We start from the raw sequence: 16,886 nt of genomic DNA, 5'->3' as shown, positions 1-16,886 counted from the left end.
GGTGCGGTGTTTAGTTAGTTAACAGTCGAATCAATTCATGTATCTTAATACTGCTCTGAACGTAAGATAGCAATACAGATACTACCTAACACCTTTACTCTATTTCCTATATCTATCCTGCTCCTTGCTTACCGACGCATGCGTTGCGCTGATCCGACCACATTCCTAATCGTCGGAAAATAAATTCGTCGATCCCCTCGTGTGCATCGACAACAGCATCGATCCGAAGAATGCTACCCACCCGCTAGGCATGATAGAGTGGAGAGGAGTGGAGTCCAACGAACGCAGCTCCAGCTGGCAAATTAAATGTCAAATTGTTGGTCAAGGCAGGGGTCTGGAAAGGTGTCCAAGATCGATGAGGGAGGGAGTTGAGTCAAACTAACGCATCCTCCGCCCTGACAAGAATTTCCACTACAGTGGCCAGGGCATGGTTTGTAAAAGGAATCCAGCATCGACGAGGGGGGTGTTTTGACGAACCCAGAGTGAGGTGTGTGTTACTGTCCCTTAATCTCCCACCAAGTGAATTCATTATTAAACCCCTCTCTTCCACGTCAATTCGGCGGAGAAGTCTTTGTTTGTAGTTTCCTTTCATTCTTTGAATACACATACACAACACACACACACACCCACACCCCCGGCAGTTTACTCGGATTCGCAGGTAGACAGGGTTAGGGCTGTTATAATATGATATCACGTGACTATACACATTCGTACGACATTGTCACTATATTAAAACAGGGCATAGGCCACTTCTTTCCATTGGGGAGCAGGTCAGGAAACAGTTGGGAGGCCTGGGGCTAGTAAGACTAACGTAATCCCCAAAGGGGGGTTATTTAACTAACCTACAAGGCTGCCAGCGAGGTGGGAGGGATGGCCCATGCCACCCCAGGCCATCATTTATATATTATACCGGGGGACTATATGTCGATTGTAGAGGTAGGGATGTCACTGCTATCAGATTAGGATGGTAGAAAGGCATAGTATTTTATGTCTTGTTCTATTAGTTACCGGGTAGCGATACACTCATGCGTCATTATACTGACTAGAAAAGCTGAATTTTAATGTTCGAAGTGTAAATGCAAACTATTGAGATAGACTGATTGATGAAACCAAATCGTCATCGTAGATATACTCTGCTCATGTTGAATGTTACATAACAATCATAGAAAAAACTCCACAGAATCATAATAAAATGCTGTACAAACCACGGCACGAAGACAAGAAATCTATAGGTTAAGTAGGACGGTGGAATTTACTCTCCACCCAGGGCATACTCGTCACCGTCGCCTTGCGCAGTTTATTGCGCACGAGCACAGCCACCCCCGTCCCCTTCTTGTGCAGTCCCTGCTTGATATACCCCATGGCAATATTCGTTCCGCCTAATGACGGACTGGGCAGGCCAGACGTTATCACGCCGATCTGCACCTTGCTGTCGTTTGGATCAACAACAATAGCCCCCTCACGAGCCGGCGCGCCCTTTTCGATCGTGAATCCGACGCGGCGCTGAGAAATAGTCTTGGAGGGGGATGCGAGTTGTGGGAGGATCACGGAGGAACCGTTGAATTGCGAGGCTGGTGAACTGGCGTCGCGGCGCTCTTTGCCAACCACCCAGCCTAATGCTGCCACAGGTGGCGTGTGGGCGGTCGAAATGTCGTGGCCGTAAAGACACATGCCTGCTTCGAGGCGTAGAGAGTCACGGGCTGCGAGACCCGCGAGACGCACTTGGTCAGGCTGTGAGAGGAGGAGCTCGGTGACCTGGGCGGGCAGAGAAGGGGAGCCGGAGGTTGGAATGGAAATTTCGAAGCCATCCTCGCCTGTGTAACCGGTGCGTGAGATGAGCAGTTTATGCGCGGTCTTGGAGCCGTCTGCGAGTTTCAGGTACAGCTCGCGCGATTGGCCAAAGTAGAGGGTGTTGAGATCGCTTGATGCTGGGTCCTCACCGTCGGTGTAGATGAAGGACTGTAGGACGGAAGCGGCGAGAGGGCCCTGGAGGGCGACGAGAGCTCGGTCGCTGAGAATTTCCCATTTGATGGTGTCGGGCCCGTACTCAGTGCGATATGCGTCAATTTCGGCGGTGAGGAAGGCCAGGTCTTCCTCACGTCGTCCGGCGTTGGTGACGAAGTAGAAGCTCTCAGGGCCCAGTCTGGTGATGACGGTGTCGTCAACGATTCCGCCAGTACCGTCTTCAAGGAGACATGATAGGGTTGATTGGTTGTTTCCCAGCTTGTCAAGAGAAGAGGGAGTGACTTTCTGTAGGAGAGGAAGAGCTCCAGGGCCGGTCAGACGGTGTTGGACCCTGGATATTTGTTAAATTGTTTGACAGAACACGGAAAATAGAATAAAAGCTCACATATGGCTGACATCAAACAAGCTTGCCTTCTCTCTCGTCCACTGGTGACTGTCCACGTGTGAGAGATCGCTGTATTGCAACGGCATATCATAGCCCGCAAAGGGCACCATCTTGGCGCCATGGGCAAGATGAAGATCATATAATTGTGTTTTATTCAAACTTGAGCTAGACGAAGAAGCGTGCCTGACACTTGCAGGCGCAATCTTCGTGGGTTGTGTTTGTGCCCAGGTAGAAGCAGAAGAAATGTTTCGGACTCCGGTGGTGGGCCGCGGCCGAGGAAGCAGTTGTTGAGTGCCATTGGCCACCGCCCGGGACAATTGGCGGGTAGTTGGAATGGACTTGAGTCCTCTGTAGGTGTGCCTTAGTCCGGACATTTTCATTTTCTTTCCAGCTGTTAATTGAAAGTTGTAGAAGGAAAAGAAGTAAAGAAAGCGCCAGAGATGGTGATACTGCGGAGGCGGGCAATTGCTGTGGGTCTCCGAAGGCGATAACGGAAAAGTCACGTTGAGATAACGTTTTCCGACGCAAGCCCTAAGTGATTACTGTGCGGTCCGATCATGTGAAAAGTTGAATTTCAAAAGTTGTATATACTGATATCTCTATAATATGCATGCACGACAATGGATAAGGGTGGTTGAAATTGCTGACTAGCCTTAAGAAAACTGAAAGTTACATGAATAAGAAGCCGAATAGGTCTTGCAACGAGTGGTAGATCTACTCAAATAGAAACATCGAAACCAGAAACATCGGGTTGAGTCTCGTGCATGTCCAAACCGATGAACGCAAAATTATAATTAAATCAGATACCATTGTCCGCACAAGAGAACGGGTCACCGAAAATGCCGGATTCGTAGTCGAGAATAACACTCTTGACCGAAGCCTATCACATTGCCATTAGCCAATATTATAGATAGATCAGGTAGCACGATAAACTTACATAGGTGCCCGCACTCAAAAAGTAAAGACCGATTAGAATGAAGCTGACATTGACGAGGAAACCAACCCAGCCGCGGATACCACGAGTCTTGTAGAAGTCAGGACCGTAATCGGCGCTGCGCATGCGAATGTAGGCGACGCCCCAGAAGATGAAGCCGAAGAAAGAGTCGAAAAGCGAGCTCATGATAGAGAGCAGATCCGAGAAGAAAGGAATAACTTCGGCAATAATGAAGGCGGCAACCCAAAGAACGGCTAAAATCCCAGCCCATGATGCCCATCCGACAACTGTATGATTTGACTTGTGACGAGTGCCCTCGAACAAGCGCAAGAAAACGAAGCGTGCGGAGACAGAGGCATACAAGACACCAAGAAAGATCAAAGTTGGAATCATGAACGAGAATGCCACCTTCTTATACACCTCATTCCCAATGGAACCAAAAGCAGGAGCCGTCATGTATTGATTTCCCGTGTAGGCGTAGCAGATCGCACCAACCAGACTGAAAACAATCACCTCTGCGACCGTGACGGCGGTAAGAGATTTCCAGAAGTCCCTAGGCTCCTTCATCTCGGCAATGAAACTGGGAAGTGTGATTTGTCCGATGAAGGTGTAGCTGATGTTCAAGAAGGCGCTCATGGCAGAGACATAGGTGGTGCCACTGACTGGAAAGGCTGTCACCTTGGGCTCTCCCTTAGCGAGTGTATACTTGGCCGGGTGAGGTTCAATGCCGATGAAGATGGTGGCCAACAGCACTGAAATGAAGGTGAAAAAGGCCGAGGCAGTCGCCAACTTTGAAAGGCCGTCGAACGTGCGCGGAAGCGAAAAGAAAAAGGAGATGATTGCAACGACTACTGAAAAAACGATGGTGCACGTCGCATGTCCAGTTATGGTGTTCAAGTATTCGGCGCCAACCAAACAATGCAGTCCCTGACTTTCGTTAGCTTGTATTCGTCTTATTTTATTGGTTGGGAGCAGTCACTTGAATGAAAGTGTTGTTCAACAGAAACATAACGGCAGTGGCCCACCAAGCAATTTTGGAATCCCAAAAGAGATATTGACCTATATCGCAAACATCACGAATTTCCGGATGGCGCAAGCAAAATTTCCTGTAGGTTTGTTAGTATGCGCTTAGTTTTATCAAGGATCACTGGGCATACCAAAGTACAAGAGACGTGTACAGAACCACAGCAGCGATGAAGACGGTCAAAATGAGACCCGGGACTAGACCCAAAACCGAGTACGACCAGGGGAACGACATGATGGCCAGACAGATGTACTCCGAAAAGAGCAATGCTGCGGTCTATTTTGAAGCTTGAAGATGAGCACAATCCTAATGCGATCAAGCGGGGAAGTTGACTAACCTTTTGCCAACTGCAGGTTCGGTATTTGATGGCATTTTCAGCCTCTAACTCGAGCTGCTTTCCAATGGTGGCACGATCATCATCGTGTACTTCAGTCACGCGACTTCCTCTCCGCGATTGATTTTCTTCATCATATTCAGACTTGTAGGTGGCGTCATCGGCAGATTTGTCGAGCGGTGGTGAATCATTTATCGCCATTTTATGTGCCGTATGTGCTCCTTTTGCAGGAGCGAAGCAAAAACTGAAGACAAAGAACGAGTTAAACGGCCCTCTGGATGCATGTACCGTTCGTGCTGGATGCGATAACTGGCGATTAAGATGCGATCTGGAAGGAACTAATAGCTAAAGGCGACCGAGAATCCGAGCACTAAATCCAGTAGTGCAAGCGAATGGAATTGATGAGCCTGATCGTCGACAACTCTGCAGGCTGTTAGAAGAGCGGACGAGAAGGTTAGTTGGAAGACTGAGAAAAATAAAAAAAGTTCAGAAAAGGGCCAAGGAAAAGTATTGCGACGTACCAACAAACCGTGACGCCTACACGGTCAGCACAATCTTACCAAGTTTAAAGTGTGGAGCAGCCACTTACTATTAATACCGATCTTAAGACGCCGTATCAATAGTCAATCAGATATTAGTGTGCCAGCAATCGAACGACAATGAGGCGGTAGTTCTACTACTCGGCAGCCGGAATGACTGATCTCGGCGAGTAATAAGCGATCCTCCAACGGTCTGGTGAAGAGATTTTCCACGGTGTAGTAATGAAATCGAATTTATGCTCACAATTCCTTGTTTTAACGAGTAGCCGGACTAAGGAAGAATCAGAACCAAAGAGCGACGTGGAGTATGGACTGCGGATGACGTGCTCGGGCCCTTAATCTAGTTTTTCGACCGGCAGACCAGTAATAGACCAGTAAGAACAACGGCCCTACAGGCGGGCCTCGTACGGGGGTGCTAGTCGATCTGGGCTCGATGATTCTTGCGTGTCGCGCCTGCAGATGGTGCAAGATCGAAGCCTTCTAGAAACGCATCCAGTGTACGCTGTACGCAGAAGTCATGATGTGTAATCGCACTTGTATAACATCGCCCGGCCTGAGAAACAGGGCAAAATTCGTGCACATAACCATCCGGCCCTCGCCACGGCGGTCGACCCCCCATAATAATCTGTCCAGCGAGTGGGGAGGCCTCATCCCAAGCCGTCCTATCGACTCGGTCAAGCGACGTTGGCAGCAAATGCTTGCGGCGTGATTGGAGTCAAGTGTTGACGACTACTACGAACTTGTAAGCAGGTACTAAGGCAGTCCTCCCGCATTGGGGCTGGCCTACTCCACCACCCCACCGCAAGCCACTGGGCGCCTCCTTGGGGCGCTTGGTGAAGTTCCTCGAGTCGGATGCAATGGCAAGGTTGACTCGCCTCTCTCTTTCTTTTTCTCTCAACTCGAGTGATAGACGATGGGACTCTGAGTTGTACTGCGCTCTGTTCAGATAGTACACAGCCATCCATGTACTACGTAATAATGTTAATTCTTAATATTTAATATCTGCGGGTACGGCGTCTCCGAAAAGGCTGAGAAAGGCCGCCTGACCCGATAAGGCTTAGCGGGCGCCGCTTTCGTCGAGGCCCACTTTTCCCTCTTCAACTGAGTTTTGTGCAGCCCTTGCCTTGCTTTTGTACATGCTATTAATTGTGATATCCATTATGGATTTTAATCCAGCCAGACCCGCGCCCTGCAGATGGTAAGCAGTTCGACGCCGTCTGCACGCTGTTGCGCGTGCAATTCTTTTATACTGGCATATATGGTTCATACTATTCTGCTACCGACATGGCCTCTCCATCTTAGGAATGCAGATTCTAATAATATAACAGTTGTATATGTGTGTATAGTACTGATACAATACATACCCCGGAAGCGGCCGCGGGATGACGTCAAAGGGCTCGATAGGGCTGCCACGTGCCAGGGCATGATTAGGGTTATCCTCATATCACATGATACATACCAGAACTGTACATGTTTCCTGTATTATATTCTAGATACGCTACTCCTACTTCGCCTACACTCGTCCATCATCCTCGTCTGCCAGTAATGATGCATAATCGTCCACAGACGCAAACATCGGCAAGTGCCGCAGCTTGCGCTTCTTCTGCCGCCTGCTTTTTTCGTCTTCCTTCTCCGCCGTGGGCGAGGGGGGCAACTCCACTCCGCCAAACTCCAGATCTGACGGCAAGTCTTCGTCGCTGTCACGGAATGCCTCATCATCAGAGACGTCCATGTCGAATGCATCCTCGTCTTCGTCGTCGGATGCACTAGCCTTTGGTTTCTTCGATCCTGCCTTGGCCTCTTCAACCTCTTCCTCTTCGTCCATCTTGACATCTTCATCCACGTCTGCCTCTTCGTCGGATCCGTCAGATGCATCGTTGAAGATAACACCCCCGTCCTCTTCATCCTCCTCGTCATCCTCATCAAAGGCCGATTCGAGATCGTCCATGTCGAGGTCGTCATCGTCGCTGTCGCCCTCAAGCTCGGGTCGGGAGTCCACAAGCGCTTGCCAGATTTCATTCTCATCATCGCTTCCGTCTCCATCTCCACGACCACGGTCTTTGGCCGACTTCTTGTCCTTCTTGGTCTTCTGATCCTTACCAAGCCGGTTGAAGTACTCGTGGAAGAAGACGTCTTCAGCGGCAACATCTTCTGCACGTTTACTCCAGAAACCTTCAGAATTGACCGGCTCAGCGGTATGTGTTCGACCAGACAAACCGTTAGCGTTGACCAGCAAGTCGTGACTACCAGAGCCTGCAAGTGGTTGCATGATGGATGATCCACGTAGGCCGCCAGACGCCTTGCCATTGCGATAGATGAACCGATCCAAGAAGTGAGTCAGAGTATGTATACTCAAATCAGCCTTTCCACTCAGCGGCTCGTGTGTAAGAATATGATCTGCCGAAACAGAAACCGAGGGATGGAAATGGGCTAGATATGGAATCTGGTCTTGTTAGTAAATGAGATAGGCACTCGAATCGGCTAACTTACCAGTTCCCACAAGCAGCTCTTATCGGCATTGCTATGTTGTGGGTCTCTCTTGCGAGCATCGTAGCCGTCTTTCTTTTTCGAATTTTCTGTCTCGACAGCTTCCGCTGGTGGCTGGTCTTCCTCATCAACCACATCTTTAAATACTTCTTCCTCGTCCTCATCATCCACTTCCGGCTGGTCAACAAGCGAGGTCAGGCTAGCATATGTCTTCTCCAATTCTCGGATCAAAAAGAACACGCCGCAGATAAAGGATGGCTGGTGGAGACCCAAAACCTGAACAATGCGCTTCACAAATGCCTTGACGCGCTTTACGCTTGGATCGTTCTTCAGTGCCTTGTACAAGAGATTGAGATAAAGTGGTTGTTTGGAAGACGTAGCAATTCGTGGGTCGAGCAAGGACTCGTAGAGTGTCCGGTAAAAGCGATCCGCCTCAAGCTGATGCGTGAGACTGAGTTGCTGGATAAGCATGAGAGCCTGAATACTCGTGTTGAAATTGGAAGAGTGAGTGATGCGGAATAAGGTATCGATGTGTTTAGATACACTGTATATGGTTAGAATAGCACATGAATGTCTTCGTAGGTTTCCACACATACCGGTCAGTGTCTGAGCTGGTGAACGGATAAGCTCTGTTAATTCCAGTCAGAATCCCCGAGACCAGTTTTTCTCTCAGCTGGTCGTCAGGTTCAGATTGCGCTCCTTTAGCAGCAGCATCATTCTTCTGGCCCTTTCCAGACTTCCCGCGCTGTTGGTTTGGCTTCTCATTGGGTTTCAGGAGGATAACAAAAAGCGAAAAGTATATGTCCAACAGCTGGATGGCGACCTCCTCTTCTTTCGTGCTGAGAATAGTCTGGTTTAGGGTAATCACAGCATAGTATTTAGCTTGCTGACCTTGACCGGGACAGAAGAGAAATTCCTCGACACTCTTGATCAGAGTTGGTTTCATCAGTGGATGTGCCTGACCGAGTTGGAGCAGAAGATAGGAAGCCCTCGACGCGATCTTCTTGCCAGGATCACCCAGCTTGTTGACTAACAGACGTAACAGATTGGCCTCCTGCTCTGGCTTCTCTTTAAGAAGCTCGTAGACATAACTGACAGCCCGGGTTCGGGAGAATTCAATTTCGTCGTTGCACCATGTCTCCAGAACCTTCAGTACCTCAAAATACTGCTCCTTGAGAAAATCTTCAAACGCCCACACGATCAAATGGCTGGGACGGAGACCGCCAGGAAGGGCATCACTTTCGGTCCAATTGTTTCCGACTTTTTGGAATGCGCTGACAAGAGTTGTATGGTTGGCAAAAGCTTTGAGTTTTCGGTCGCCAGGGAGAAGTGTGCCTTGCGCAAACAAATCTTTAAGAGATCGCAAAACGTCTACTGCTTGAGCACGGCTGCGCTTTTTGGACAATGATACTAGATTTTCCAAGGACTTTACACTGTGGATAGGCGACTCTTGAACGGCCAACGTAAGTGCAGAGATCTTGTCGCTCAGTGTTCCCGAGGTCATGATAGTTGAGTAGAACTTGTGAGACGACGAAGATGATTTTTTTTGAATCTGTGTATATAATTCATTCTCCTTCTCGAGCAATGATGTTGCCTGCCGCCGAATTCGGTCTGACAGGAACTTGGGGAGTCCATTTGATATTTTCGATGTAGGGATTGAAGGTAGCTCGGTGTTATACCAGTCCGACCTTGGCATCACAGTCTACATGAAGTTAGATAGAGTAAACATCCATAATTAGATACCACGTACCAATCGCGAGTATTCCTTGGGGAATGTGATTTCTTGCGGCTTTTCAGGCATGATTTCAGATGGCGCATCTTCTTTGACCGATGAGGTTGAATCATCGTCGTTCGAATCTTCTGAGTCGGAGTTTTGTACGTCCGCCTCTTCAGAGACGTCCTCATCTTCAGCTTCCTCGTCAGGAATTTCAGGGACATACTGGCCAGCGTCTTTCAACAACCTAGAGAGCTCCTTTCTCAAAGCATCTCCGTCAGGCTCAGTCTTCTTTTTGCCTGAACTTTGCGCAGAGTCTTCGAGTTCTGAATCTGACTCCACCCCAGCTAAAAGGTCAAAGTCCTCTTTGCTGCCCCCCATTGCAAGAATTTCCTTTCTGAGAACCTCGTCTTCATCTTCAGCGCCATCATCTTGTGATACTGCCTGTTTAGATTTCCCACTTTTCGTTGTCTTGTCTTCTATCTTCTCAATCACATCTCCATTGCGGTCCCGCTTCTTCCCTTTGAACGACTTTTGATTCGTACCGTTCTTCTGCGAAGAAGTGTCTGCCTTTTCTTTGCTCGGTTTCGGTGTAGGTTGTTTCGCTCCTTTCGCAGGTTTCTTCCCGGAGCTGTTTTTATCTTTCAATCGCGCCTCGATATTCCGAGTTAGATTAGCAAGTGCGCCGGCGTCCAGCGAGAGGAAATTTTCGTCCCCGGCATCTTTCGATTTGTTGGTGGACGTTGGTTTTTCGCTTCTCGTCGTTTCGACCTTTTTCTTGATTTTGGCCATTGCGATCTGTGTGCTTGAACGTGAGCAAGCAGACTTATTTATTTTTTTTTTGATTTTTGTTATCCTTAATTTTTCTGCCGGATAACTGAGAAATTAGTGGTGATGCCGCCGGAGAATAGTTTTGCAGGGGCCGGGCCGTGATAACGATAAGCTCGGGCTAAGTTAGGGAAGCTAAGACTGTTTTTGTAGAAACATCAGTCCATATGCGATGCAATTTCCACGATCTTGATCTTTCGCCTTATCAAGTTATATACATGAATTAACAATTGCTTCAATTGAATTATAATTAATGTTCACAAAGTTAAGGCCTAGCCCTATAGCTGGCCTGCGACTGTCCAATCCGCGTCAGCAACATGGCTCCTTAACTTTTGTGTGCCAACTTCATGTATTTTGATCCATCGAATCTATTCGCATATATTATAACCGTGCTAACCGGAAACTAGAATGACGGCCGCACTCGATCCTCCAATTTTTGGCTGCCAACAGGCGGAATCGAGAAAAAAGCTGCTGGAATGGACAAAGGTGTGTGCACAGCATGCTTACTATAATCATCACATTTTACTAACAAATAAGAACAGAAGATACAAATGACCTCTTAATCAGGGCTGGGTTCCTCCGACAGGCATATTCTGGAATCTTTCACATGCTGCCATTGGGTCTGCGGGTGCAGGATAAACTGGAGAAACTGATTGATACACAGATGCAGGCTATAGGTAACACTTATTCATTTGTACGGTGCAGATCTTTATTTCTCACATCGTTACTTTGTGCAGGTGCATCGAAACTGTCTCTGTCGTCATTATCATCCCAGGATCTATGGGAGAAGACTGGCCGCTTGAAGAGCGGATCGGAGGTATGTTAGACATGAAGCAGCGGACAATGATTGAGACTGAGCTTTAAGCTGAGCAGTTTTTTCGACTTAATGATAGAAAGGAATCTCGATTCCTACTTGCACCAACGCATGAGGAAGAGATCACCTCGCTTGTCGCTAACCTCGTAACTTCATATAAGGATTTGCCTTTGAGAGTTTATCAGATATGTTAGTTCCTAATCTGTATATACCGCTATCGCTATGTTCTAAACATTTGAGCAGCAAGGAAATATCGCGATGAAGCTAGGCCGCGACAGGGGCTTCTGCGAGGTCGAGAATTCGTCATGAAAGATCTCTACACCTTCGACTATAACACAGAAGAAGCGATGCAAACTTACGAGGCCGTACGAGAAGCTTACAAACGGATATTCGACACACTCAAGGTTCCTTATCTTGTTGCTACTGCTGATTCCGGTAATATGGGCGGTAATCTGAGTCACGAGTTCCATCTCATAAGCGCGAAAGGAGAGGATACGCTGATCAGCTGTTCTGCATGTGACTATGTGTATAACGAAGAGGTGTCAGATGGACGCAGCCATCACCCCGTTAGCCATGCAAATTCCACAGAACCATCCGACACTGGAGTCGGAGCTAAAAACCCTACCGCTATAAGTACAGGACTATGGACAGCCATCTCAGAAGATAAGAAAACATTGGTCCGAGTTTGGTATCCGAAATACTCAATTCAACAATCTAAGCTGGGATCAGACTCTACCGAGGAACCAGTGGAAAGGGGAATCAACTCCCATGCCATCAAAGCCGTAGCAAAGACGGCCGGCGTTGACTTGCTAACAAGCTTGGAAAATTCTACAAATCTATGGGTCCACTTCGTAGAGAAAACCTCAGCCTCGAATCCGCCAGGCGACAAAAGGTACACAATTTTAGACCTGTACGATTCACAAGTCGTTTCATACAACCATCCTCCCCTAAGTGGATTACCAGAAGGTTTCCAACCCTCGAAACATTCCATCAATTTCTCAATGCTGAACAGCTTTCCTGGCACATCTGACGGCCTCGATCTCACTCGCGTGGTCAGTGGCGACAAGTGCCCAAAGTGCAACAAAGGGGCGCTTCACACACACAAGGCAATCGAACTAGGACACACATTTCATCTAGGCACTCGTTACACCCAGGTTTTTGGAGCGACTGTTCAGGTTGACAGCTCGAGGATTGAAAAGCATACTGAAACTAATACCCAAAAAGAGTCCCATATCAATCCAATGCAAATGGGCTGTCACGGAATCGGAGTATCGCGTATGATCTCTGCCGTAGCTGATTCACGTTCTGACGCAAATGGCCTCAATTGGCCGAGAGCAATTGCTCCGTATGAAATCCTCGTGATACCTACCACTGGCCTCGATGCTGATGCTGAGACCATCTACGATACCCTGAAATTGCACATGGATACCAGGGACGTTATCCTAGACGATCGTGCTAAGCAAGTTGGCTGGAAGCTTAAAGATGCAGATCTGATTGGCTTCCCAGTGGTAGTTATTGTCGGAAAGTCCTGGAAAGCGAATCAAGAGGTAGAAGTACATTGTCGACAATTGGATGGTTTGCGTCAGAATGTTGGTATCGCAGAATTACCTGAATATGTCGGATCACTGCTGCGAAAGCTGTGATTTGTGTGTAGCATCTATTGTATATTATGCCATTAATATATCTGTACAATCAAAACTACATTTCTCTCAGAATATCAATGTCAAGCCAGGAAGAGTACCATAGTTCGTATAGTATGTAAGGGTTGGCCGAATTCCCCACTCTTCGATTTGCGGGCCGAACTTGAGCTTGTCAAAAAACACAATGTCAACACTTCACCATACATAAGCAACACACGACAATTAATTGAAACCCAAACTTGATACCAGACCGCTATATTTGTATATTCCCACATATACATATTTCAATCCGAACTTAAATTCGCATAACACTGCGCGGGGCAGTGGCTACCGCATAATGTCATCCTCAAATACCCCCGCATCTTCCTCTGGTGCTCCCCCAGGTGCCGGTACGAGCACTTCATTTTTTCCCCTGCAGCTATTTTCTTCTCCTCAGAGATCTCTTTGAAAGATGCTAATATCTATTGAACTTTTCACACAGTCGACATAACAACCCTCTCCGTCCCACAACTTCGCAGTCTGCAGACACGGCTGAGTTCCGAATTGGAACACCTCACCAACTCACACGCGAAACTGCGCTCCGCACAATCCAAATTCCGAGACTGCGTACGAACAATCAACGATGGTATTGTCGGACGAAAGGATGCTCCTGGGGCGGGCGGCGATAGCATTCTTGTCCCATTGACAAGTTCGTTGTATGTGAAAGGCAAATTGACAGAACGAGAAAAGGTCATTGTGGATGTGGGAACAGGGTTCTATGTGGAAAAAGTAGGGATATATTCATTTGCTATATTTTGCGCGTTATTCTAATCCTGGGCTCTCTCAGACAACTGCGAAGGCTACTGAATTCTACGATGCGAAAGTGAAAGATTTAGAAGCGAACATCACAGATCTGGAAAAAATAGTGCAAGGAAAGAGTGCAAACCTGAGGGTGATCGAAGATGGTATGTAATTTCCATTATGCTAAATTCATGTGATGCGCTCAAGAGACTAAATAGCTAACAAATGCACAAGCCCTTCGACAAAAAGTTTTGAGTGGTGAAGCTGTCACAAGCTCCGCTAGTTAATAGCATGCTCTAGGAATCAATCGGACAAACCGATCATCAAACTTGGCGTTGAATCAAGGGAAAGGAACAAAACAGAACCGCATCCTCCAAATTCTCATAGACAATCTAACCAGCCGAATCCTAAAGTTGGGTATGAATTAGTTTTCCCTACGGATGAAGAATGGCAAACGTGCGGTTTTTTTCCATCAAGGTGTTGTTATCAATGTCAACGAGAAAATACTATTTCATTGGTAAAGACATTGAATGATTTGAGGTCGGATGAAGTGAAGGTGGTGTAGACGTGTCAGTCTAGGAGGATTAATCAAGGATCCTTGACCTCTTCAGAGACACGAGCCCATAGCATAATTCAGATCCAGAATTTGTCGAAACTCATTCGTTTTTACCGAGAAGTCGTGACACATCCTTGACTACACTAATGAAACCCTGGAAGCCAGCTTTGCTTCCATCCTTGGCATTTTGATTAAAAAAGGGATCAAGGATGGAGTAGTAGCCCATTTGCTGGATTTGCTTCTTTTCAGCAAGTCTTTTCAAGTCCTGGTCCCAATTTATCCCAAACAAGGCCCCCCCCCAAGAAAATGAAGAAGGTCCCACGTCACTGATAGTCTGGGCAACCCCTTTCTCGTAGGTATCATATCGTGCTATCTCTAGAACGTAGTCAGTTCCTATGATAGGTAACTGGATAGCTGCCTTTTCAATAAGTCGACGAATTGGGAAGCCGCCAGGTAAGATTGTACGGCGTTTAGGCTTTGTCATGAGAGATTCATGGATTAGACCTTGTCTGAGCCGCAGTGAATGGTCAAACTCTTCCATGGCGTTGTTTATCTGAGATGCAGCAAGTGTCTTGTTCTCTTTGATTTCAAGCTGCCAATCTGCACTGATAATGGTTAGTAGGCATACAATAAACATTGAGAAGAAAAGTCAACCTACTTTAGAGTGTCGAGTATGATCGCTTGTAATAATGATCTCTCCTCAACGAACTTCCCTTTCGCTGGACACTCTACCCATCGAGATGCTATTCTCTCATAACGTGGTCCCACTGCTTTGAATTCAATTTCCAATTTCAGCTTATCATTGTTTATGGCGTCGAATTCCACGGTCACCATGTGCTTCACCAATCCTCCCGTGAAAGAAAAAGGCTGCCTGCCTGCCAATTGAAATAACCGACTAGCCTCTTCGCCTATTAGTGTGTCTTTGGTGATCTTGAGACTAGATGTATTCACTTTAGTTAACAACTAACATGAGATTGAAATGAATAGCCAATCCTCACCCAGGTAGAAGTCGACCTTTCATCCTTTCATTCGAAACCATTTCTTTGAATTCATCAACAGAATATCCCTCGTCAGGATTTTTAGGCGCACGAAAATGTTCGAATATGAACGTTCCTAAGCTTACACGCATACTCAAAGTGCCGCTAATAAAAGGTACGCAGCAAAGTGATCGCTTGATTGCGGACAGTAAACGCGTATCGTTGTCTGATGATGATGTGTCTTCCCAAATCAGTACGTCCTCATTATGGGAGTCGTCAGATGGTTTGATCACAAAACACGGCTTTACCAACTCTTTGTTTCTCATGATTGTAATCGCTTCCACTCTTTTTTCGTCGCTTGGTAAATCTACCAGATAGAGCTTGTTCTTCGAGGTTGACGTCACTATCAGCTCGTGGCACTTTTCCTCCAGCTGACCAATCGCTAGTTGAAGCGTCTCCTGATCAGAGCTGGAAACACAAATCACGTTTGTATTCCCGTCTGACAGGTAAATAAAACATTTGTATTGCGATCGAAGGAAATCAAGTCCCTCCAGATCAGCACCCAGGACTTCGCCAATAGGAATTTCGCCGACTGGCCAAAGAAAGGCCATCTTGGTATGTCAATGGTGAATGGGAAGCTCAGGGGAAATGACTTACTCGGTGGCGGCTCCCGGAACCAGGAATGGGCGGATTTCTTAGCATTTCAATGAGGGAATCGGCCTTCTTTGGGGAAATAATTTCACTTTCATAATCATCCACCTCGGACTTTGTTGGCTTGACTTTAACCCAGGCATGCTGCTGTCGAGAGACTAGCACTTCTTCGTGGCGTTTGAATAGTGCTGATAACAAGCTTTTCGCTGCTTGTACAGACTGGGAACTACCCCACAATTGTATGGACTCCAGGGCTGTTAATAAGACATAACCGAGGAAATTCACCTCGTCACATACCTTAGCGTGGTTGTCTGGCTTTTTAACATAGGCTCCAGTCTTGTGAGAAATCCCAATGAAGATGTCAAGGTCTCCAGCCAAAGGCTTCCCCTTGAGAAAAGATTTGCCGGCATCGACCAACCTATAAACCATGTCAGCAACCAGACATTTCTGTTTTCGGTATTATCATTGACTCACGCTTGCACCTTGTATTTGCCATAAGGCTTAGGGAGTTCATATTCCGCTGAGAAGGTTAATAAGAAGAAGTTGAGTAGGATCAAAGACACCAACCCGAGGGCGAGCTTCCGGATTTACACATGCTCTTCGCCTTGTACAAGTCTCGGTAAGTTTTGTTCTTGGGCATCGAACTAGCTCCGTTGTTGAAACCTTTTTCGCGAACAATGGGACCTTGCGGTTTTCTTGTAGCCTCTGCAGGGGAAACATTGATCTGTTCCTCTCGCCTGCGTTGAGGAGGGGAATACACCGCTGCCTTATTGTCCTTAAGGGACAAAAGCCATTCTAATTCCAAAGTCAACCCTTGATGCTCCGGAGTGAAATCCGCAAATCTCTGCCGTACCTGGGCCAGATGACTTTTCGTAGCTGGAGTAGGTTAGCGAAGGCGATCGGGGACTCAGAGAACCGAAGTGTTTACTCCATCTTAGAAGCTTATGCACTGGAGAACGAGGCCCTTTAAGCACGAGGACTTCAGAGCCGTCGTTTCCACAAGCTTGACGCTTTACGAGAATCAGGAGGTGGCACGGTGAGAACAATGAATTCAGAAGTGGGACTGAGAGGAGAAGGATGTCATCAGAGGGCGGAGGAAGTAACCGGGCAAAACACACTGAGAGGGAGGAAGGAGGTGGGTGGCAGGCCGCCGACAAACAAAGTGGTCAACCCTCATTATTATCATAGGTGCCCGCCTTGGGAGGTCGGTGTTGACTGTTTGTTCAGCTGGCTACCGGAACATGGGTTGACGAGATCA

General features: G+C 47.3%; 6 protein-coding genes across 6 annotated transcripts; 2 read left to right on the top strand and 4 right to left on the bottom strand.

The window, feature by feature from the left end:
• Positions 1-967: 967 nt before the first annotated feature.
• Positions 968-2,751, bottom strand: BGW36DRAFT_319688 (uncharacterized protein). Its single transcript, XM_046212617.1, has 2 exons — positions 2,351-2,751; positions 968-2,296 (listed from the first exon to the last, which is right to left on the bottom strand). Exons 1-2 carry the CDS (start codon positions 2,728-2,730, stop codon positions 1,234-1,236), a joined length of 1,443 nt encoding a protein of 480 aa, XP_046072024.1. The 5' UTR covers positions 2,731-2,751; the 3' UTR covers positions 968-1,233.
• A 182-nt stretch (positions 2,752-2,933) lies between these two features.
• Positions 2,934-5,023, bottom strand: BGW36DRAFT_378439 (putative neutral amino acid permease). Its single transcript, XM_046216107.1, has 5 exons — positions 4,646-5,023; positions 4,442-4,584; positions 4,264-4,390; positions 3,288-4,211; positions 2,934-3,230 (listed from the first exon to the last, which is right to left on the bottom strand). The coding sequence occupies exons 1-5, from the start codon at positions 4,841-4,843 to the stop codon at positions 3,150-3,152; spliced, it is 1,473 nt and encodes a 490-aa protein (XP_046072023.1). The 5' UTR covers positions 4,844-5,023; the 3' UTR covers positions 2,934-3,149.
• Positions 5,024-6,343: 1,320 nt separating this feature from the next.
• Positions 6,344-10,214, bottom strand: BGW36DRAFT_378433 (CBF/Mak21 family-domain-containing protein). The gene is made up of 4 exons (XM_046216106.1): positions 9,419-10,214; positions 8,265-9,370; positions 7,672-8,212; positions 6,344-7,624 (listed from the first exon to the last, which is right to left on the bottom strand). Exons 1-4 carry the CDS (start codon positions 10,172-10,174, stop codon positions 6,695-6,697), a joined length of 3,333 nt encoding a protein of 1,110 aa, XP_046072022.1. The 5' UTR covers positions 10,175-10,214; the 3' UTR covers positions 6,344-6,694.
• Positions 10,215-10,463: 249 nt separating this feature from the next.
• BGW36DRAFT_295381 (prolyl-tRNA synthetase) lies at positions 10,464-12,667 on the top strand (the record flags this gene model as incomplete). Its single annotated transcript, XM_046211175.1, has 6 exons — positions 10,464-10,559; positions 10,618-10,696; positions 10,753-10,887; positions 10,948-11,027; positions 11,084-11,213; positions 11,268-12,667. The coding sequence occupies 6 exons, from the start codon at positions 10,464-10,466 to the stop codon at positions 12,665-12,667; spliced, it is 1,920 nt and encodes a 639-aa protein (XP_046072021.1).
• A 159-nt stretch (positions 12,668-12,826) lies between these two features.
• Positions 12,827-13,916, top strand: BGW36DRAFT_165491 (putative prefoldin subunit 5). Its single transcript, XM_046209604.1, has 4 exons — positions 12,827-13,035; positions 13,146-13,432; positions 13,491-13,608; positions 13,679-13,916. The coding sequence occupies exons 1-4, from the start codon at positions 13,002-13,004 to the stop codon at positions 13,729-13,731; spliced, it is 492 nt and encodes a 163-aa protein (XP_046072020.1). The 5' UTR covers positions 12,827-13,001; the 3' UTR covers positions 13,732-13,916.
• BGW36DRAFT_165514 (uncharacterized protein) lies at positions 13,692-15,979 on the bottom strand (the record flags this gene model as incomplete). The annotated part of the gene is made up of 4 exons (XM_046209605.1): positions 13,692-14,605; positions 14,659-14,937; positions 14,999-15,588; positions 15,635-15,979. Coding segments are annotated over 4 exons (1,719 nt in total), but the record flags the coding sequence as incomplete, so codon positions are not given.
• Positions 15,980-16,886: the final 907 nt, after the last annotated feature.

Source organism: Talaromyces proteolyticus, assembly GCF_021365285.1.
Source record: "Talaromyces proteolyticus strain PMI_201 chromosome Unknown BGW36scaffold_6, whole genome shotgun sequence".
NCBI lineage: Eukaryota > Fungi > Ascomycota > Eurotiomycetes > Eurotiales > Trichocomaceae > Talaromyces > Talaromyces proteolyticus.
This window is presented reverse-complemented; position numbering and strand designations above follow the sequence as displayed.